Source organism: Manihot esculenta, chromosome 7 (genome assembly GCF_001659605.2).
Source record: "Manihot esculenta cultivar AM560-2 chromosome 7, M.esculenta_v8, whole genome shotgun sequence".
Taxonomy (NCBI): domain Eukaryota; kingdom Viridiplantae; phylum Streptophyta; class Magnoliopsida; order Malpighiales; family Euphorbiaceae; genus Manihot; species Manihot esculenta.
This window is the reverse complement of record NC_035167.2, coordinates 33,183,041-33,206,740: the sequence shown is the minus strand read 5'-3', so window position 1 is coordinate 33,206,740 and position 23,700 is coordinate 33,183,041. Positions and strand designations below refer to the sequence as shown.

Here is a 23,700-nt window from a genome sequence, read left to right as displayed (position 1 = left end):
AATTTTATATATTATTTCTGATATAATTTTATAATAATATCATCCCTGAATTTCAATTTATAAAATTCTTACTATAATTCTTAAAAATGAAATTTATAAGAATTTTAAATATTTCTTTTTTTAAAATAAATTAAATCTGATCTAAATTTAACATAATATCATAATTTCTCATTTGATATTAAATATTCTATAACTTTAGACACATCATCCCTTTTATCTCAAAGATTATACTTTATTTCATAGTATTTATAATCGTACAACATCCTTCAAGGACATGTATTTATCTATAAAATCATAATTTTTTTGCTTCTTTGCCACATCTACGCAGAAAAATGCCATTAGGCGACAACCTTTGACTACATAATGCGACATTTTCATGATTGATTATGAATATGTATTTCTGGTGGAGAAAAGACGTGAAAATGAAAGAAAGCTTCTGAATATATTGAAAAAAGGGATTCCATTCCACTCAAGTGACAATAACTTTTAACTGAGAATTGTGCTTTGATAAGTCACCATGTCCATGTTAGTTGGATTTTATTGTTATAAAATTTAAAATTTAAAGATTTTTTTAATGTAAACTAAATTTTATTTAAAATGGATGAATTAAGAATTTATTTAAATTTTATTTTACAAAATGAATAATGTTAAATGGAGAGATTGAAAAATTAGCATAAAATAAATTACTTTTTCTAGAAAAATATTTCTAATATCAACAAACATACTGTAAAAATATTGAGAGCCTTGAGTTTTTTTGTTTTTTTTTTCTGAATAATAATAATAAATCAAGTGAATTATGATTTTGTGTGGTAGGGGTGATGTTCTTGCGAAGTCAACATATATTTGGATGTCGGCAACAAGAGAAACATCACATGCTCAAATTCCAATGTTGGCAACACGAGAAAATCTTATTCAGATATAATTAAAATCATAAATAATTAAATAAATTTTATTATAGAATATTAATTATCTTTATAATTTTATCTTAAATCAATATAATTAATACAAAATTTAAATATACTACTCAATTTAATAATGAATTTGAAAATTTGTTGCGAAATTTAAAAGGTATTTTTTCTCTTTTTATTTAGAAATAGATTAAAAATTAAAAATTAAAAATTAAAAATTACACGAGAATTCAAAAAATTGATTTTATTTAACACCATTAAATGTTGCATCCATAATTATCCCTCACCAACAGTAAGTCTTTAATGGTTTGAATAGTGACATTATCCAATCATAATGAGTTATCCGTGAAGCCCCTCCAAAAGTTGTCTCCTATTAATTAAGGTCTATGTAATTTAGCAAATTTTATAAAATATAATCCTTTTTAACTCTTAAAAATTTAAAATAAATAATTATATATATTTAAAATTAATAATAAAATATTACAGTAAAGGTTAAAAATTAAATTATATATTTAATTAATTTATTTTTTTTAATAAAAACTAAATTCTATTAATTTTAAATAACAATTAATTCAGAAATATAATTAGAAGGCAAAGAAAAAATCTCAATCAGATCCAAAATATCACTAATTATCTGAAATTCAGAAAATAGGTTTTACAAAGGTTCTCTAAACTTGATCCGAGAGGAGAATGCTTCTCCCCTTTTTATTATTTTTCTTTATCTGTTAGTGACGTATAATGGTCTCACTGCCATTGGGCCATCTGTCTCTGTCATACGGATACAGACGTACGAGAATATCAGATCTCTGCTTCATGTGTAACGGCCATTTAATTCCCTCTTGATACGCATGCGGATGGATCCACTAGACAGATGGGTTGGCTACTTCTTCTCCTCCGAATTGGACTGGAAACTAGGGAGGTCCAATCTTAGGGCCGAACGGACTGGGCCGGCCTATCGAGAAGACTTAGAGGTCTCAAAATTAGGACTGTCGTTATGGGTTCGGTCTCATAACGGAATGGTGAAATCCAGCAGTTATCAATCACGATTAGCTCGAATAAGCGCATAAGTTATACCATTATCAGATTTATAAATAAAATTAATAAAAATAAATTTTATTTTTTAAATAAGAGATTTATAATAAAAAATAATGATAATATATTTTAATAATTGATATATATATATATATAGATATAGATATATTTATATGTGAGGTTCTCATTGGTTCACGTGAGCTTTATGTGATTTTTGTATGCAATCAATTATATTAAAAGTGAATACCGTCAACTATAGTTTAAAATTTTTATGAATAATTGATGTAAAATAATTAAGTATAAAGTCACATGTCTCTTGTCGTGTTGGTTTTTTGATTGATTGTTTGTTTAGCATACAACGAATACCAATTTTTATTTATATAAATGTTAAGACTCTGTTTCATATTATCATCAAAATTATTATTTAAAATATTTTTTAAATATTAAATGTTTATGTTTTATTATAAAATTTTTTTAAAAATATTATTAATGGTATTTAAAGACTATTTTTATAACTTTAAATCCTTGTTTAGAAAATCTATGTGCTCATAAAACAGGTAGCTTAATAATTTATAATAAAAATTATTAATATGTTTTTAATAAAAATAAATATAAAAATAATAATATATGATATTAATGAAGATAAAAATTATTATTTTTTTAAGTCAAGAAAATAAATATTATTATCTTGAACTATAATGTTTAAACAGACACTCAGACATATCAACCCAGAGTTTAAAACGATCAAAACGAATAGATTTCTTGCTAACAGATGAGCAACCTTATTCGCATTACGTCTAATTCAATATAAAGAAATATTTAGATAAAAAAACAGAATATTTTTACAATTTGATAAAAAAATAGAATATTTTTACAATTTAAAATAATGACGTCAAACTCATAAAATTCTCCCGAATTTGAGTGAAAGGCGAATAATAAAACCTAATTATCAATAAAAATATTTTCAGTCTGCAGGAAAGCATCACGCGCATACATTAAATATTGATGCAAATAATAAAAATTATTATTATTATTATTATTATTTAAGTTGGGGTTGTTCAATGAATATGAAGCTAAAAGCCAAAACTCATAAGTAATATTCAAATTGATTTAACCATTCACTTGTCATGAACCACACAAGGAAAAGGTCATCAAATTTCATACATAATAATGAACCACTACTTCATGCTCTCCTCAAGATATATTTTGGGATTATTTAAATTTATTTAAATGTGATATTTTGAAAACTTTTTAAAATATATATATTAATGTAACTAAAAAATAAATTTATATTGTAATTAGTTAAATTTAAAAAAATGAGATAATTAGTATTTACATCAATCACTCTAACACTCACAAATTAATAAACTAAAAAATAGAGCGAATATAAAAAATTATTTAAAATTTAAAAGTAAATACAAAAATTGTATATTTTATTTATGTGATATTAATTTTTATATTGTAAAAAAAATAAAATTAATATAATATTTTTTAAAAATTTAGCAATAATATAGCAACTATTTAATAAAAAATATCAATAATCGATAAGTGATTTCACGATTACAAACTTAATAAGTGTTGGTTTGTGTATGATAAAAGTAACTTTATAATAAGACTCGACCTCTAAAAAAATAAATAAATTTTAATAAAAAATCAAATATACTGATGTTTGAATTCTTTATTTTTTGAGTAGAATCGGATATCAGTTTATTAAATTTTTATTTTTTTATTTTATTTTATGATAATAACTTATCATTAATTTTAAATAATTTATATTATAAAAAATAAAAAATAATAAAAAATCACCATAATAATTATGTGATTGGCATGAGTCATTCCATCTTCAAACTTCCAAAAGCCACATAGTGTTATTGATATAATGATATGAGAGATTTTTTTTAAAAATATTCTATTTATTAATTTAATATCCTTTAAGGTTTATTTATATATCTATAATGGACAAAATACATATAATAAATAATTCATGCTTGAAAAATCTACATTGCCATAAATCAATTAAAAATTTTAAAGTCAATAATGTCAACTATATATTAAGGTTATATGATGAAATTAAAGTAAAATAATATATAATAATTTGTATGCATATTTGAAAATCACATGTCTGGTGTCATGTTGTTTCTTTTCTTTTTTTAATATTTTATCTATTTTCAGAAGATAAATAAAAAAAATTATACTGAAAAAGACATGACTAAATTATTTTATTTCAAATTTTTTTTTCATATACACACTTGTTATAGTTTATAAATAAAGTAATTTAGTTGGTTTTTTTAAAAATAAAATTATTAATTATATTAATAAAATTTCATTAAATGAAGAGAGATATATCTCAAATAGAAAGACGATCATACCTAATAGATTCTTTAACCAAAGTATGAGCAGTTAGAATGGTATAACGACGAATCCATCTAACATAAATATTAGTTCTAGAGTCTAACAAACATTTATAATCATTCAAAATAAAATCCAATTCAAAAATATCTAAATGTGGAGATTGAAGAGATTGAATCACTTGCAAACAGTCCATAAGAATGCAGTCATTAAAAGGCAAAAATTCTGTCACAAAGAGCAAACAGTGACGGAGAGTTAAAACTTTTATTTCTATAAAAAATAAAATGTCCGGCTTGTAACTAGTAACCAAATCCTTCAATGCATTAACTGTCCGAGAATTGTCGAGTATTCGGCAGTTCCAACATAAGACGATCATTGCATTCGGCTATTCCGACCTTTGATGGAATGAGCCACTTCACTGTTACCTATCAAATTAACATTCGCAGGGATATGATTAGAGGTATCCTGTTGAGAGGAAGGAAAACTTGTAGCATCATTATTTTGTTGAGAGAAAGGAAAATCAACCTTGTTAAAAAATCGAAATAAATATATTTTTTCCTCTAATTCCATAATATATATTCCTTTAAAGATGCTATAAATCTGTCAAAAAAATTTGTATTTTCTGAAAATTGATTAGATTGTATGTGAGAAATATCTCCATCATACAGGAATTATAAGTCACGATCAAAATATTTCTGGAACTCTTAGTAGGGACAACAATATCTTATGTTTTATCTTCTTTATCGATAGTCAATCGACACATATATCTTTTATTTTTTTTTAAAATATAATTTTACAATACATGCAATTTTGTAATTGACAAGTGGGTTGCCACTATTTCCCATATTGTGAGGATGAGAAGAAAAAAGACAAATTAAGTGGTTTTTAATTATAATACTCAACTACTTCCATTGCTTGTCTCTATCAATTCTAACTTTGGACAATCATTTTTAATCTCATCTTCTCACATGGATGACTAGTCCTAGTCCAATAAATACACACGCATTGGCCCTCCAATCAAGCTTTAATATTGCCATTGTGATTATTCTTTCTTTTTTTATGGTAAATTATATTTTAATTTTTAAAATTTAATATAATTAATAAATTAATTTTTATATTTTTAAAATTAAATATTTAAATCTTTATATAATTTATTTAAATGAAATTTTTTCATTTATAATTCTATTAGTCGATCGATAAAAAAAATAAATATTTCAAATATCTAAAATATTATCATGAACACATAAATCCTTTTAATATAAGTAAGAATTTTATATTGTATAAACTATATTTTATTCTTTTAACTTTTAATGTAATTAACATATCAGTTTTTATATTTTTACAATTAAATTTTTAAATTTTTTAATATTTAATTCATCTAAAATTATAATTTTTCATTTATTATATACATTAGTTTAGAACTAATGGATAGTCAAACTTTTTTTAAAAATATAATTTTTTTTAAAAAATATTTTTTATAAAAATTTATAATCTATTTAAAAATTATTTAATATCGTTTAAAAATAGTTGAAATTGTAAGTATTTTATAAAAATTTTAAAGTTATAAATATTAAAGTATTTTAATAAATAAAAATTAAAAAATAAAAAGTATTAAAAATCAGTTAAATGAGATATTATAGATAAAAATTAATGAAGATTTAAGTATTTTTTTAAATAAAAAATAAATTATTAAAATGTTTAAATTATAATAAATGATAATGAAATGATTATAAATGGATTTAAGTACATGATTTTAAAAATATAGAAATAAATGTATTAATTATACTAAAATTTAAGGATTTAAGTGTAGTTTATCTATTTAAAAGAATAATAAAAATATTTTTATATTTTTAATGGTAAAAATAGATGTAGAGACATCGAGAGATTTAAATGTTGAATTTTATAAATATAAAAATTGATATATTAATTATACTAAAATTTAAAAATTAAAATATAATATATCCATTTATTTATCATAACTTATTATTGTTTTTACAAATAAATTTTTTTTTTTAATTTGCAAATTAGAGCATTGCATATCTGCTTAAACACCACCACAAGATTGATATAAGAGATGTTAGCTCCAAAAAAAATAGCCACCGATCAGTCAAATGAAAAAAAAATATATTTTTTAAACAATGGTTAATTTTATATTAATAACTATATTATCTCATCGATTCACGAGTCCAAAAAGATTACATAATTGAGCATGTATAAATATAATAACAATAATAGTGCCCAACAATCTTTGAAAAAGATAAAAAAAATTCAGGCTTAGTCAAAATTAAAAAGAGAACTACTGTATTTCTAAAATAAATAAGCAATTGTGTGCTTTCATCTAAATTTTTATCAATAAATATTTGAGTAGGGAATAGTCAAATCTTAGTCATCGAGAAATTTTAAATTTTTATCAATAATTACAACTTATTGTTTTTCTTTTTAAAAAAAATATTTATATATAAAATATCTTTAAAATATCTATTTAAAAATAATACTAAAATTTACTTTCAAAATATTGAAAATATTTCTTTCAATTTCAACATAGAAAATGCTTTAACTGAAGGTGACATGACATAAAACTCTAATAAAAGAAATGAAACACTAAATATGTAAATCAGTCTCCTGCTTTGAAAAAACAATTATTACAATATAATCTAGAAATAGTGTAGTTTGTGAAAAATTAAAATGTGCATTTCACAAAAATTAAGAAAAGAATGGTGCCATGTTTCTAAATAAAAGTAGCTACATATACAGAATAAAATAGAAAAATAATAAATATAATATTTTAAATATTATACATAACAAAATGTAATCAAGTAGAGGTTTCATTAAAGTGGGCGGTTTTAACTTTTTGATAATATTGATTTGCCAGATTTCACATTAAGCATAGGAGGTGTTATTGGTTAAATAAGAAAGAGAAGCAAGTCCTTTTATGACTTTCAATTTTCTTATTACATGAATTAAATATGACAAACGCAAGCAAGAATAGTTTACATTCTATTGATTGGTTGAAATGTTAAAAAATAAAATAAAATAAAAATATTAATAAATTAATACAGAAAGTTTAGACAAGATTTGTAAAATATAGAAAATTACTTTCAACTTTTGGGAAAAAAAAAAGAAGCTATTTTTCAAAAAAAGAAGGCTTAATTGTCCCTTTAAAGTATCTCAAACATTGGAAAATACCTCAAATATCAATGGCATTCTTTTTAAATCCCCACCAAATATAAAAAAAAATGCAGAAAATATTTTTCTTTAAAAAACTATTTTCCATTAAAACAAACAATGCCTAAATGTGAAAATCATAGCCTTTATTAGATTTCTCAAACTCAAATTGAAGATTTCAATCTTGTAGAGAGTAAAGAGAGTTCCGAGGACTTTAATTTTCTTGATTATCCGAAATTCGTAACATAGCTAAGCACATCTCCATTGGCTTTGGCAAGCAGCATAAAGAAAGATTTTGGTCCTGGTACAAGCTTCGCCTATCCTTTCCCTTCTACGTTAAACATTCGGAATTTCCAAAAAGAACATTTCTTTCTATAAGGTTTTGGGTTTGAGGAACCTTCAGGAGGCCCCACCATGTTTTGGGTTCTAGAATTTGGCCCAATCGCTCTGTAATTGGGACCGTGGGCCTGTTACTGCAAATAATAAACAATTAAATACCAGCCCTAGAAGAACTAGGTTCAACAACTGAGACTCGTGTTGGAAGAGATGCTCAGCAATTAGGGGCACAGAAAAGGCCTTTGTTCAGCCAACTAATCTCAAGTCCTACATTCTATCCAACCATAGCTGATCTGCAGATCTTCTGGAGCTCATCTCAAATGAGCTATTGATCATTTAATGCACAAATGTATAATATCTATCATGAAACAAAATCTATGGCATGCAAGTCAAGTGTAAAGACCCTGAAGTTTAATAGACACTAAATAACATCTTTTGATTAAAAACTATGATAACAAGATGCCAACAAGCCCTTTTTGACCCCCATAAGAAAAGGAGAAAAGGAAACAGAAAAGGATTAACTATCAGTGATTTATGAAACCATCCGTAAGCAAAACAGTTTCTTTCCTTCTTCCGCTGTTACTGCCTTCGCTTCTTGGTGCTGCAAGAAGGGCATATGTACTGCTTAATCATTTCCGCCTTGGCTGGTGTTATCTTCACACATTTCCCATGGTACCACCGCTCACATACATCACAACCGATCCAAAACTCATCAGCACTGTAAGTCCCTCCACAGCTCCCACAAAGGGTCTCACCATGCTCATCTTCCTCTTCTGCATAGCTTTCATCAAGTAACTTGGTATTTCTTACTTGTCCATCAATTGACCTCTGCAACCAAAAGACAGGGTCAACTATTAGGTTACATGTAAATATGATGCCTTTAACAAGTTTTCATCGCTTAAATCCATTGGAGAGATACAATATTGCACCTTTGTACTGTTCCTTGATTTGCTACCACTGTCCACGCTGGGCTTGTCTTTTACTGGCTTTCTTCCAGTTACAACTTCAAATAGGGTGGGCTGATCATTTATCAGGCTAAACAGGCGCTTCCTGTCAAGTAAGAACACAACCTGTAAATCATATGGTCCAGTGAACATTACATTGAAACAAACACAGGTTCACATGCATGTGAAAAATGAGTGCAGCCCTCAAAGGTAGATAAGGGTGGCCTCACCTTTGTAATGATTAACTTGGGGTAAAACTTTGATAAGGGAGACGAAAAGGAGGAGGAAGATGGGGCAGGGAATATGAATGAAAATGACAAGCTATCCAGTTAAAACTTACAAAAAAAAGGGGGGGAAAGGGAGAAAAAACAACCCCGTGAAATATGCAGATATCAGAACCAATAGAGAGCCAAAAAAATAATCTATCAAAAGAAAATTTAGTATCAGTAAGGTATGAAAAATTATAGATTATGACCTCAGCAAAATAAACATATTTGCAAATACAGTCTCAATATCACTTAGAACTATGTGCTTGTTATGGAATTTCATCCATGGAAGGTTTTGATATTAGACAGCAGCATCTCCAGCTCAGGAATAGCTAAATTTGTCTGGTAAAGCTCAGATGGTCATGGATAAATCAGAACTCAAGACAAAAGACAGAACTGGGTTTGATATTACTTGGTTGATCCTGAAGAGGTGTTTACACCATTCCTAACAGTAGATATTCATACAACATAGAAAGCATGGTTTAACCCAACCCAAAAGCACAAGCAAGATTTGTTTAAAACAAACTCTGAGAACACCAACCCCAATCCCAGATTGGAATGGTTAGTGGGAAGTGGGAACTTCAGTGGACTCCTGGATAAGTAAGATATGTGGCTGGGAGCAGGACTTAAAGAAGCCTCCAAAAAATAAAACTTGAGAAAGTTCACATGAAACCAATAAATGTCACATGACAACAAATTTTAGCAACTAAACCAACTCTCATCAATTTAAACAATTAAAGTATGCGAGAAACAACTTATGTACATGAATCAAATATCTAGAATATGTAATATAAATTTGTTTTGACTAATAAAGTTACAATTACAAGACAACACATTCTGTACTATACCCTAGACCAGTATATAACAGCAGTCTAATTTCAGAACTGCATAGTCAACCCAAAGTAGCATCACTGGTAGACCTAGTTTTCTTACTGCATGCAAAAGCAAATGCAAACCAAGTAATTGTATGGTTTGTAGCCTCTACAGATATGGAAGGAACCCAGCAGACCGAATATGGGTAATTGGCTATGTCATCAAAGAAACAAGAAGGTTCAACTAACAAAGTTGACCATTCAGCCGTGTCTCCTGGGAGAATTAAGGAACAATCAACATGAGAAGATGTGTGAACCACATTTTGCCACAGATATAAGGAAAATATCACTTTGTTGCCAGATACTGAAATAACAGAAGCAAAAGCATCTTAGCCATGGGTTTGAATGATGGAAAACTTTTATTTCAAAGAATTTTTAGTTACAGCCGTTATTTAAAGGATTTTTAAAATTGCAGATGGAAGGCCTACGGCCGTTATTGCTGACCATTATTTGAAGGTGCAACAGCCATTCACTTTTCTAGCTGAGAATCTTTTGTTTCTTAAACATTTTTCACATAACAGGCAGCAGAGGGGACCTTTTTTGGGAGAAAACTATCTTGGCTTATTCATTTTAGCTCCTCTTCATTTTCTCACTAGGCAACTAAGTCATTTTAGCTCAACTCTCAATTTTTTCCACAATCAACTCAAGTGAAATCCTTCATTTCTCTACAATTTTTTTTATCTCAAGGACTCAAGAACACAGATCATCAAATAGACAGTGGTTTTGAAGTGATGGAGATATTTCACACTTTCCTAATATATGAGGTAATGATGTTATAAAAAGAAATGCTGTGCTTTCAAGCTCCAAATACATAACAAAGCTTTTTTTTATGCATGAAATGGTTAAAGATGATATCTTGCATTTGAAATGTAACTTTAAACAATGATGTGGAGTACTCTTGAATGCTTTATAAAGCACCAATAAAATGTTCATTAAGTGGACCCAAATGTTATTGTTTAGTTACTCAAGTCTCAAGATATATGTCGCCTTTGCCCCATCTATCTTTCTTGAATTCCCCTCATATTAAGATTTTAAACTTCTGCAATATTCACACCATTTCTAGTAGTTTTTTTTTCAAGCAAAGATAACAATCACATTGTAAGTATCAATCTACGGTTCCAAGAAAAATTAAACACTAGTGGAGCAACCTAGATTGGGCTGCTGAGTATTAAAGCAAACAGTTGTTCAGCTTGGTAGGTATGCAATGTGCACTTTCACTGCAGATCAGTGTGGATGTGAATTTGTGAACAACAAAATACCTTTCATTGCGATTAAGTCGAGCACCAAAGTAGAATGCCACAGAGAGCAACCAACAGTCACTATGCACTGCAACAAGTGAAAGCCAATCTTTACGGTGCATCCCATCTCTTGCAAAATTGATGCCCAATGCTGGTTCTGGGAGCTCAGGCGGAACTTCCTCAGCTGGCAAAGTCACCTCCCATGACTCATTTGGGTGTCCATACAAACACAAATTCTCCTTTTCTGAAAGGATAAGGAGGTGGAAGTTTGCTTTTCTTATAAATAAGCAATAAAAATTGATAAGCATTGTAATAAATAACAAGGATTGAAAGTCAAAAGATCCGCAATCAGTTAAACAGATAAGAAACAATAAAGCACCATTTGGTTTTTATCTCGAATGTGAGTTATGAAAATTATTTAACAGCTGTCAATTACAAATGCTCCTTTTGTAAGTGAAAGAAACCTCTGCTGCTCCGCATCTATAAGTGCAGCCTAAATGTCAGAAATAAAATTCGCAAAAATCATGGCACCCATAACAACCAGACCTACATTTGGCTACCAAAGATTGTAATACTAATTAGAATATTTAACAACCTTTTACAAAACAAATCTCCGCCACTTAAGTTCATGCAGAACAAAACACAAGAAAGCACGGAGAAAAGCTTATTTTATCAAACACACACACAACAAATCTTGGCTTAGTAAGTTATGCTCAGCAACCAATGGAAATTTGGAGCTTTAACAATTTCTCGTAAAGGACAAAAAAAGCTAAATGCTAGACACTGACCTGGATCGCATTGAGAGTAGAATTCATCCACATCTGGTAACAGAAACCACAGTTAAAAAAATAAAAATAAAAATCAAAACCTACACAACAACACATGTACATACAGAAATAGCAAAATTAGTGTTTTGGCTACCGTAAGTGAGAGCACGGACGAGTCCGGTGCGGCGAGCGTTGTAGTCCTTGAAGATCTCTTCTACAGTGCGTGGACTCGAAGAGATGGAAGCCATTTACATGCATAAACTAGTGTATATATGATTAGATTAAAGTAGCAGATCGGAAAAATTGAAGTTAGGGATTTCAGAGGAGAATCAGAGAGAAAAGAATCCGTTGATGTATGATAATACAAGACTGAGCGTTCAAGGCAAAGAGAAAAAGAGAGAGAAGAGAGGAGAGGAGGAGTAGGGGAAAGGAGGTTAGTGGTGTTTGTGTCAGGAAGAAAGCTTTGTTGGCCACTGCTTCGGGCTTTGTGATATAAAATGAATGAGGCCTGAGTTTTGGACATGTTTCAAGCCCAAAACTGTGCCGTATCACTTTATACTGTTGCAAAAGGGCCTTTTCTTGCTTAATATTCAATCAATCAAGATTTATTCTTGGATCCGATATAAACTTTAAATTGAATATTTATATTAATATTATTAATACAAAATGTAATTAAAATGCGTATAATGAATACTTAACTTTAAGTATAAATATTTAATTGAAGAATTGTTAAACTTATCCTTTTGTTATGAAATTAAGTTTAAAGTTTCGCAAAAATTAAACTATCCTAACTCAGAATCCGATTTATATTAGCAATATCTGAATTCATTCTAAATTTAATTAAAAATTAATTTAAATTATTGAATCCGTTTAGTTTTATATATTTTAATTAATAATTTATAAAAAAAATATTTTTTATTAATAATTTTCATTTAAAGAATTTAATGTTTCTAAAAAATATTTAAATTTTAATTTTTAAATAAAAAAATATAAAAAAATTTATATTATAAAATATATTTTTTATATTAAATTAATTATTTATATAAACGAATTTGAATAATGAATACTCTATATAAAATTTCAACTGCAATGTTTATTATTTTTATATTTATTATTTTTTAAATTTAAATCCATTTTAAATACCATTATAACTATTCATATCCGTCCTATTAAAATTCGATTGGATTGGATACTTAAAAATACCCAATCCGTTGCCATTCCTATTTACAATAACACCACCCAACTCCAAATCGACCTACCAATGAAATTTAATGGAAAATATTGTTAAATAACAATTTAAAAGAAAAAAATAACAAACAGAACGTAGAATTTATACTAAATAATCAATTGCTTTTTATTTTTTTATAAGTAAAAAAACTAAAAATATATATCTTATCCATTGAACAAGATGAAATTACACTTTTAATTATTGAAAAAGAATACTATAGCTACTCTACTTGTACAAGCCTTAAAAATTAAAAAAATCCTCCCCTATACCAAGGTCCTTTAACATTCTTTCAACTCTAAATATGACCCATGACCTTTTTTTTTTTTTTTTCGAAATGACCCATAACTTAACAATGCTGTGAATTGTGTGATTGTGGCATACCCATTTACAAATCACAAGCCAGCTCAAGCAATCAGAGGCATTCAGGGGAGTTGGTGAAAGACAAGGAAGACATTTGATTATGTATTGAAGTAGATGAAATATAACACAACCACTAATTATAGGTTGCACATAATTACATATACATATTACATACCAGTTAAGGTTGGCTCAATTGTTACATTTGAGAATAATCCCATGTAGAATATCATTGGTTCAAATGTAAGCCTGTTCCCCCAAGAAAGTAAATAATAATAATAATAATAATAATAATAATAATAATAATGATTATACAAATTACACAAAGCTAACCTGCAAAAACCACTAAAATTATGGGAATAAGAGGCTAAACAAGGGTTACAATATTCTAATGCTACATTATAATTCTACCTACAAAATACCCATTCTGAATGCATCAATTCAAAATAATTTTTGAAGGAAGGTGAATTTCCCCTGGCATGTGTTCTTCTGAAAATAGGCTCTTGCAGGCAACAAGTTTCACAATAAAATGGGAACTGAGATTGCACCTTTCCTGAACTTCCATAAATCCCCTGGTAAGGACTCCCTCCATCCAATCCTCTACCATCTTCCTATCAGATAAATATGCAGCTGCCAGTAATTGCTCCATGACTTTTGGGTCAATGTCTAGAAAACAGTCTGAGCCTATGATCTTGTGGAAGCTGTCATTTATCTCATTCAATATTCTCTCAGCAAGTGCATCAAAATCAAAAGGCTTGAAAATCACTATTCTGTCCACCTGATCAAAGAAATCTCGCAACCAAGCTTTGGATTCAGAATTTCCATCATCAGTCCCTTGCTCATCACTCTCTTCAGCAGGAAGGTTTAAATCTAGATTCCTAGGTGTCTTATGAGCCCAATTTACCACTTCTGAAGTGTTATGCTGCTGTAAATTTTGATTTGTATCAACTATCTTCCTTTTATTCATGAAGATTGTACCAGGCATGCCTTTTCTCTTTGTCACTGAGAGATTCAAAATTTGACCCATGTTGTCAGCAGGAGCTTGTTCAATTAAAATCTGCATTGGCCTGCACTTTGCTCTCAGTATTCTTTCCTCAGAATAATAGGTAGAGAAATCCTTCCTGGAAGAAAGAACTTTATCATCTGTAAATGTTGAAGTTGTCACAAAAATTGCATTGTTTATTCCGATTTCTCTTCCATGTGAATCTGAAAATTTACCGGTCCGAATAGCATGAGACAAACTATTCTGAGCCTGTATATCAGCCTTATCTACGTTTTCAAGAAAGACAACAGATAAGGGCTTCTTGCACAGTTCCCCAGCAACATAATCAATTATGGTCTTCCCCCTGAACATTACATCGTAGCCATGCACTTCCTGGCTGAATGTGCAAACCCTCCCATAAGGGGGACTTAAATCTGCAGATATTAAGTTTTCCTTGCTTCCATATATTATCTCAGCCAGTGCAGCAGCAACTTTCTTCTTACCACAGCTATCAGGTCCAAGGAAATTGAACCATATATCCCGTCTCAGACTTGCTCCTTGGGGTCTTCTGTTTCTTGTCATGCAATTAGCTATTGTTTGGCTGATAACATGTAAAGCTTCACCTTGCCAGCCAACTTTCTCAGTTAGATCTCTGAAGAACATCTTGAAACTACTAGGATCAAACTGCCCACCAAAATCAAGAGAAGAAGATGGTGATGATTGAGCCAGCTGGTCAGAGATACTCCCGTTGACAACATCAACATTTGCTGAAAGGGAACCCGATAACTCCTGTGGAAACTCTGCGTGATTTTTATATAAAGATTTCTTTAGCTCATAGCTGGTAGAAACAGGGCTTATTCTCAAGCCCAAATCTGTTGTCACAGAAGCCACAGATGTAGGAGATGATCGACTTCCATCAGCCATACTTGAATTGGAAAAACTAGAAGGAGATCTAAGACCACCTGACTCAAGATCTTCTTTTGCAGATTTTTCCCATTGTTTAGATTGGACACTCTCAGTGTTCAGCTCAGAAACTACAGAGAAAGGAGCACCTAATTGCTTGCTTGAAAACTTCTGCATATCAATGGGGACATTCTTGCATCTAGTTTCATTTGGTGGGGCAACTGTACTATTGCTGCTACACTTTTCAGCATCTTCCTTTTTGTCTTCAATGCGCTGAAAGCCAACAACAGTCGGCAACCGAGAAGGATGAATATTTGACCCAGGTGATTGGGTGTGATTGAGACGTTGGCATATGCTATCCCATTTTTTTTGCAAGCCTGCAATTTTGGCACTCAATACCACACCATCATCTCTAGTCTGCACTGAAGAGAGAACAACTAGTTTTTACAAATATATAGGAAAGATTCTTTGATCTTTATAATTTCATTATGTTAACCAGATGTGTTAAAGCCCATTCCTGTGACAGAATCTTAACCATCAATTTCTCCCATGAAAAAAAGGGCACATAGTTGACGTATAGAGCAAGAGTAGAGTGTACAATGGAACATAGATTTTAGACCAAAAGTATAGAGGTATGTAAGTTTATGCAATGACTAGTACAGAGTCTGTACGTCAAAAATTCTATGCTCTATAGGGGGACAGTGCACTCAAGTTAGAAAAATGTGCTGCGTTACAATCTTATCACAGAATTTCAATTTTTATCATAATTCCTCTGCTTCTTGTTTTAATAAGGTCATCCTAGCTTAACTCTTATAGAAATTTGACCAAAATTTTTATGTAATGACTATGAAAGACATAATTACAGTTGAATGTCAAAAACTTTATTTGGTTATCGCTTCAAAAAAAAGTAGCTGAAATTATAGCAAAATCAACCAATAGTGACTTTGTCGAAACAAATATTAAGTTGAATGATTTTGCTTATATAAATTGAAGTTCAATAGTTGTCATGTTTGATAAACCTGAGTGAATTAAGCCTAATATCATTATTAAACATGCAGTCTGCATTTTTACTCAATGTTAATAGAAAGAGGAAATCCTCTATGGAAGACATATTTAACAGCAAGCGCACCTTCCCATCAAATCCCTTGCTTGTGCCAAGTTCAGTCATTTTCAGCCAAGGAGATAAGTTGGATTGGTACTGATCAGCTACTGATGCAACAAATCCACCTTTTGAAACGGCAAGTATTTCTTGTTCACACCTCTCGTTGCATATATGACAGCGGGATATGCATGGGTAAGAGCTGCAGCTGCTGAAGGAGCTTTTCAACTCTGAAGGTGTAGAAAAAAACCCACCAAATGGAACAAATGATTCCATCAAGCTGCAACCATAGCATGAGAACTGTGAGAAATCTTACATATATAAATAGTGGGTCTTGGTAAAAAAAATAGTGGGTCATGCTAAACTTACACATGTAAATCATCCACCTCAGTCATAAAACTGCTATTCCATATACTTTTTAATACTCAAATACTATATTTCATTTACAATCAACTCAGAGTAAGGGTATGATCAAGCAACTCATAAACCAAGTAAAATTTAACACAGGAAGAAACTAATTGTAAAACTAATCCAAATTCCAATTGATTCAAATATTTTACTGCTTCAGAGAAAAGGAAGGTTTTCCAAAGGTATTTTAGAGTTTTAAGACAAAATCTTATCAATCCACCAATTTGATCGGTTGCAAATTGGAGGGTTTTGGAGTTTAAAAACTTCCCAAGGCCTTATCTCATGCTTTCTGACCACAAGTTGAAAATTTTTAATCCTTGAAAAACCTCCCATTGCTTTAAAAAAAGAACTCCTTCCTGAGGTACATGGCTGAGGCAATACAACTTAAATTATATTATATTATATTACTATAAACTGTATGGGCACAATTCAAGAGCTCCTGAAATCTAGCCTTCAGCCAATAATATTTAGTATGAAAAGTTAAATCCTTGTGAGAAAATCAAATAAGACTTGTAAAGAAAATAATCTAGTAATTATTAAATATAAACAAATTAAGCTCTTTACATCACTAACAAACAAAACATGTTCCCAATAAGATTATGCCAAACACAACACTGAAGCAGAACATCCAGCACTTGAAACCAAATTCTCTGAACTCAGATACATAAACAAATAAGCTCTTCTATACATGTCATATATAAAATAAAATATCAGAACTTTAAAAGGTACTATTAAATTGCAAGAGAGGCTGCTTTACCTGGACCTGGGGTAAGATTGAGCCATGGAATTTCTGAAAGAAGTGATTGGCAAAAGCTGCAAATCCCAGTCCTTTTCAATGGAAGGAAATCTGCTAACAAACTTCAAATAACTCTCATAACTTGCTGTTGCAGCTATAAACCACACTTTCCTTCCATGTAACTGCAGCAACCCTGTCAATTTTTCAACCACATAGGTCACTGAATCACTCAAGCTATGGCCATTAGCATTACTACCTTCGCCATGGACGAATACCTTCAAGTCCCCCAGATTCACCACCAATCCAGGTCCCAAATTTTGTTCCGCAAATCGACCCAACTCCTCAAATCTCAAATCCACACACCCTTTATCGAAATTCTCACTTACAAACTTTGTAATATCACTTTCAATGGAAGCCACAGTAATTCCAGATAACTCCACGGGCAAAATGTTTTCCTTTCTCTTCTCTATAACCTCTCTGAAACTTGCGAGTGTATCATATGCACATACACCAACAAGCAGCGGGTTTCTCCCTTTGTTTCTCGCAAGGACTTCTCCTATCCTCCTGCAGTTCTCATCTCCACTGATGGACTCGGTGAAACCCGGAAAAGGAAAGCTAAAGCCCTTTCTAGCAGAACCCATGTCCGGATTATCAGTCAAGTTACAGAGAAACATGGGCGGGCCTTTAAACCGAGAGAATTTGAAAACCTGAGTAAGTGGCCGGACAATAGCAAGCTTGATTTCAGAGCCCCGGAAACCCGCTTCTCCGAAAACCCGACTTACAACCGGGTCATCGAGGATCGATAGAATCAGGTTCTGGAGCTCCACTTTTATACACGACATTGAAGCGGAGGATTGCTGCTGTGAGATTTGGTGATACAAATGGAAATTCTCTGGCTGCCTCCTTTGATTCGCCTGAGACCGTTTTATCGCCGCCATGAGCGAGTTCGACACTGGCGGGTCATCAGTAAGCTGACTCGTCGGAACCCTGTCAAGTGAAACGCTAAGGCAAAGCTCGAGCGCCTTGAATTGAAGGCGAGGAGAGTATGCCGAGTTCCTCACACGAGCACAGGCGTCACGTAGAATGGAAGAAGGTAGAGAAAGCAGAGCGGATACAGCATGAAGTGACGTCGTTTGTCCATGCCCTCTCCGGCGCGCTACACTCACCGCTTCATCTAGAGCGTGGGCTGCTTCAGGTGTCAAGCATTCCCTGGCGGTACTAACCGGCGTAGGCATCGCCGGCAACAAGTAAAAGGTAAACAAAAAAAAAATCGTTACAAAGTTTGTTATTTTCTGTTTTTTTTTCCTCTTTTCTTTAATTGTCTTTGTTTATTGAACAACAGAACAAAAACAAATATAGATTTTAAAAAAGAGAGAACAAAAGCTCATGAAAAAAAGAGAACTTTGTTTATTGAACAACAGAACAAAAACAAATACAGATTTTAGAAAAGAGAGAACAAAAGCTCGTAGAAAAGGAGAAAGAATCAACAGCTTGTTGGGAGGTATGAGAGTTTTTCAAAAAAAAAAAAACTTAAATATCGGGTGATGGGTACTGGAGGTGGTGGAGGAGGTGGTGGAGTTGAAGGTGGTGGTGGTGGTGGTGGTGGAGGTGAAAGGTGGGTCCTAGTGGAGAGAGATAGGTGGATGGTGAGTATAGATTCTCTATATAATCTAAGATCTCTCTTGAGAGAGAGAGTGATAAGATATCATCAAAGCTTTAGAGAGAGAGAGAGAGAGAGAGAGGAGATGCTGTGTCCACTTACTTTGAGTGGACCACCACTGACAGTCAACGTCACTGTCTGCTGACGTGTAGTTTTCAATATAGAGTATCTAATAGGAGGAGGAAGAGTAGGAGGTGGGAGTCAATGAGTTAAAGTGAAAAAAGAACGAGTTAACTCGGTAATGAGTCGAGATAAGTAATGGGTAAGCAAGCAAGTGTTCTATTGTTTTGCCAAGTTGAGTTTTAATTAGCTGGGTGATTGATGGATTTAACAAATTACCATCTTTTATAATTAAAGATAAGAAACATGATTACATGTCTCATTAAGAATGAATCCTATGTAGAATGTTCTAATTCTTTTATTATTATAACTTAAATAAATTTTTTTTTTGAAATGGAACTTAAATAAATTATTGAAATTTTTGTTTTGAAAAGGTATGAGTAATGTTTTTTCAACGTTATTTATTATCAAATGTAATGCATTTATATCTTACAATTATTAATACTACTCTCTTAGAAAATTAAAAAAAATTAAAATTATGTTAAACTACTTATTAATTATTGATATATTCAATATCAAACACAATTTAGTCTGGAAAACTTTAGGTTAAATTCCAGAATTTCAATTTGAAAATTATATTTCCAACCTTATATTTTCCTAAATATAAATCCTTTATTCGATTTAAAATTTTCAAAAATCTTATTCAAATTGCAAGACATCAAAATCAGACAGTTGAGATATTTGGACAATAATCTCTAATTTACATTTGGTCCTAACCGGACAGATAACAGGATTTAGATACTTAGACTAAATTCGAAGAATGAGAAATCCTATAAGTATTTGGACATCAAAGTCCACATGAATTCTGTGTCCATACCAACCGTTGACTCTTAATCCATCTCTATTGAAATAATTTAGGACTAAAATGAATTTCACAAAAAGTCCTGGCCTTAAAAGGATTTGGCACATTAAAGTTATATAAGACACCTCAAGTATATTTTTTATTCAATAATAGTTTTTATCCTAGATTTCGGCTAAATTTAAAATTAAACCGAATTAAATAAATTGAAAATTAAAATTTTAATATTTATAAAAATAAAAATTAATTTAAATTAAATTGATTTGATTCAATTATTAAATCAGTTGAATTTTTAAATATTTTTTATATTTTTTAATATTCTAAAATTTAATTAAGATATTTCAATTTTAATTATAATTTAATCTCTCTATATTATAAAAAATAATATATTATTATTATTAATTGATTCGGTTTGATTTTATTATTTTTTTTTATAAAATTGAATTAAATAAAAATAATTAAAATTTTTTAAAATAAAAATAAAACCAATAAAAAAATGAAAAATTAAAATTTTAAAATTTTAAATTAATTCAATTTAATCGATTTTTTAAAATTCAGCGGTGATCCTTGCTCCTTATTAACTTACTATATGAGAGATTGAGCATCATCAACCACTCAATTCTCTTTCATTTATACATTCAAACTCAGTATTTATATGGTGAAGATAGGACTATGTTAACTATCAATATTTTTTTATTAATAAATTTTAGTTTTTATTAGTATTGAAATTATTTTCAATATTGAAAGATTTTGAGTTTAAATTGTATAAAAAAATACATTTTAAATGTGGTTATTTAACTATTTATAATATAAAAATGTCAAAAGACAATTGAAATGGAGGAGAGGGAGGAAGAAATATGAAGTAAACAAGAAAACACCCTAACAAAGATTTGATGATTGTGTCCAAAGGTGATTAAGAAAAAAAAAGGGGTAATTTGACCCTAACATTAATCTTGATAGCGAGTCCAGAAAAGGGGGTGAGTTGGTGAGTCAAAAGAACGAGGCAGAGACAGAGCATTTCTTGGCATTTAGTGACACAAGACTGTGTCCCCAGGAGGGGAGAGAGAGAGTGGGAAGGAAGGAAGGAAAAAGAGTCTCTATCAAATTGGAAAGGCTGAAAATGACCGCAAGAGAATAAGAGATGCACCCACCACCGCACACATATCATTCATCATCATACTCGAATATAATATGTAAAAAATTTCTTATGCCCTGTTTGGTTTACCCACCTTTTCCCTCTTTTCTTTTTCCTTTTACCTCTGTGGTTTTAATCCAAAGTTTAGGCCTTGTTTGTTTTGAGGAAATTAGGTAGAAAAGTAGAAATTCTTTGGACTCTGAAAATGAATCCTGTTTAGTTGGCCATAATAGAAAATAACTTAGTCACTAAATATACTTTTCGAAAAATAATTTTTCAAAAAATAACTTATTTTGAACAAACGAAGTATTAAAAAATTGAAATCAACTTTTAAATCTTTTTAATGGATTTATTCTATTCAAATTTAAATTCAAGTAAAAATCGATAAATTTTGAATATCAAATATTTTATATAAAAAAATAATTAATTTTTTTAAAATACATCATTCAGTATGTAAAATTTATTGATTCGTTTAATTCAAATCTCATTGATTCGATTATTTCAAACGCTCCCTTTTAAATTTTTTTAAAATATTCCGTACGAATTCGTATCATCTCATATCAAAAAATCTATAAAAAAAAAATCTAACACTTTAACAAATAAAAAAAAATTTATAAAAAAGGAATTTTTCTTATTTAGACAGTGAGGAGAGATTTAAATACTTTCATTAACCCAAATTTTTTCTGAAAATTGATATTATTAGATTAAATTACTTATACATCCACAACAATATATAATTAATTAATTTTTTTTTTAATTTTCACTCTTTATTTTCTCTTTATTTCTTCAGCATAATTAAGATTCAAACAAAGATTATCGATTTGATTTTGGATTAAATTTAATTCCAATTAAAATGATTGATTTTTTATTTTGAAAAAGCTTGAATTATATAGAATCAAATTAAATTGACCAATTATAATAAAGTTTCAAACAAAATTTGGTCATTGCAATTATAGTTTAAATAGATTTTATTTCAGTTTGATTCTAATCATAAACTGACTTGGGTTCTAATTTGGTATTCTTTTTATAGTTAATATTTTTAAAATATAAGTTAAACATATTAATTAAAAAATATCAAAAATTAAGTTAAGATTAATTTTGACATATTTTATTTGCAACAACTTTTAACTAATAAAATATTTTAAACCCATCTTAATGGCATCTATACTTTTTAAGAAGTATTTTTCTTTAATTTTAGAGTCCCAATATTTAAATTATTTTTTTGCAAATTAAATTTTTAAATTTAAATTTCAATAAAAATGAATTAAATAAAAAACAGGTGCTTATACTCCAAAACAATTATTAAGAAAAAGGAGATGAGATCCTTTGTTTCCATCAAAAAGATTTCTTTCCTTTGCTTTCTTTTCTATCTTTTCCTTTCCTTCTCCTTTTCCTTTCCATCTCTCCCAAACTATTGAGCAAATAGTAGGGTATGGGTCTGTGAGAGAATTAAAAAGGTGTTTGATTTGATGTGTTGTTTTGTTTGGTAGCTTCTTTTTTGTTTACTTTTGCAATTCCCTTTTTCATTTGCTTTTTCCCTAAATACCAAACAAGGACTATCTTCCTCAGATATCACCTTTCCCTCTTTCTCTTCATCTTTAAATTTAAGAATTAACCAACTGTTTGACTCTTTGAGTCAAAATTTATTATTTTTTATTTTTTCCCCCTATTTATTATTATTATTTTAAATGAAATGACATCCTCAAGATTTATTTTGATTTTTCAATTGATTTCTAAGTTAAATTTCTCATATTTTTAATTTAGAAAAAATATGTTATTATTGATATTAAAGTTGTATATTTTAAAAAATAGATTAAAATTTTAAAATTTTTAGTTATGCCATATGCCATATGCTTTTGTCTTTTTATTTATTTTCTCAATCTTTGCCATAATTTTATGTATGGTAAATTATTTTAAAAGAATAAAATTATGAATATTTTTATTTAATTATTACATTAGATATTTTATCGATAATGATTTAGGAAATAAAAAAATCAATTAAATTCAACAATTAAAAAGATCAATGGATTTTACTTTTTTTTCTGATCTCAATAGTTCTTTTACATCATTAACAAATCTTAAAATATAATATTTTATTTTTTCCATTAAATAATTTATATATATATTCTTAATAAATAAAAAGTAAAAATGACAAACAAAGTGAAAAAAAAATCACTGATTGAAAACAAAAAATAGGGTTTATCACAGGAAAGAGGGTAATGGGTAAGAGTAAAAGGGTAGATTTGGAAATGCAGAAGGGATAAAAAAACAAATTGAAATTCCTGAATGAAGCACTGTCGTTGTCGTAGAACAATGCTTGTTGCCCTCTCCACAGCCAAGGAGACATAAATTCTTGTTCCACTATAATAATAATTAATAACCCCAAAAAAAATTGT

General features: G+C 29.5%; 2 protein-coding genes across 2 annotated transcripts; both read right to left on the bottom strand.

Annotated features, from left to right (window-relative positions):
• Nucleotides 1–8,207: 8,207 nt before the first annotated feature.
• LOC110619766 (PHD finger protein ALFIN-LIKE 2) lies at nucleotides 8,208–12,349 on the bottom strand. Its single transcript, XM_021763314.2, has 5 exons — nucleotides 12,032–12,349; nucleotides 11,899–11,931; nucleotides 11,132–11,354; nucleotides 8,720–8,840; nucleotides 8,208–8,618 (listed from the first exon to the last, which is right to left on the bottom strand). Exons 1-5 carry the CDS (start codon nucleotides 12,123–12,125, stop codon nucleotides 8,370–8,372), a joined length of 720 nt encoding a protein of 239 aa, XP_021619006.1. The 5' UTR covers nucleotides 12,126–12,349; the 3' UTR covers nucleotides 8,208–8,369.
• A 1,383-nt stretch (nucleotides 12,350–13,732) lies between these two features.
• Nucleotides 13,733–19,215, bottom strand: LOC110619249 (protein SMAX1-LIKE 8). Its single transcript, XM_021762556.2, has 3 exons — nucleotides 17,612–19,215; nucleotides 16,477–16,726; nucleotides 13,733–15,764 (listed from the first exon to the last, which is right to left on the bottom strand). Exons 1-3 carry the CDS (start codon nucleotides 18,823–18,825, stop codon nucleotides 13,899–13,901), a joined length of 3,330 nt encoding a protein of 1,109 aa, XP_021618248.1. The 5' UTR covers nucleotides 18,826–19,215; the 3' UTR covers nucleotides 13,733–13,898.
• Between the last annotated feature and the right edge of the window lie 4,485 nt (nucleotides 19,216–23,700).

Coding starts and splice junctions, on each gene's coding strand:
- LOC110619766 (XM_021763314.2), bottom strand. CDS start 12,125: ATGGCTTCCATCTCTTCGAGTCCACGCACTGTAGAAGAGATCTTCAAG. Junction 11,355..11,898: donor CTACTCTCAATGCGATCCAG/GTCAGTGTCTAG, acceptor TTATCCTTTCAG/AAAAGGAGAATTTGTGTTTG. Junction 8,619..8,719: donor AATCAAGGAACAGTACAAAG/GTGCAATATTGT, acceptor TTTTGGTTGCAG/AGGTCAATTGATGGACAAGT.
- LOC110619249 (XM_021762556.2), bottom strand. CDS start 18,825: ATGCCTACGCCGGTTAGTACCGCCAGGGAATGCTTGACACCTGAAGCA. Junction 16,727..17,611: donor CAATCTTACCCCAGGTCCAG/GTAAAGCAGCCT, acceptor CTATGGTTGCAG/CTTGATGGAATCATTTGTTC. Junction 15,765..16,476: donor GCAAGGGATTTGATGGGAAG/GTGCGCTTGCTG, acceptor TCTTCAGTGCAG/ACTAGAGATGATGGTGTGGT.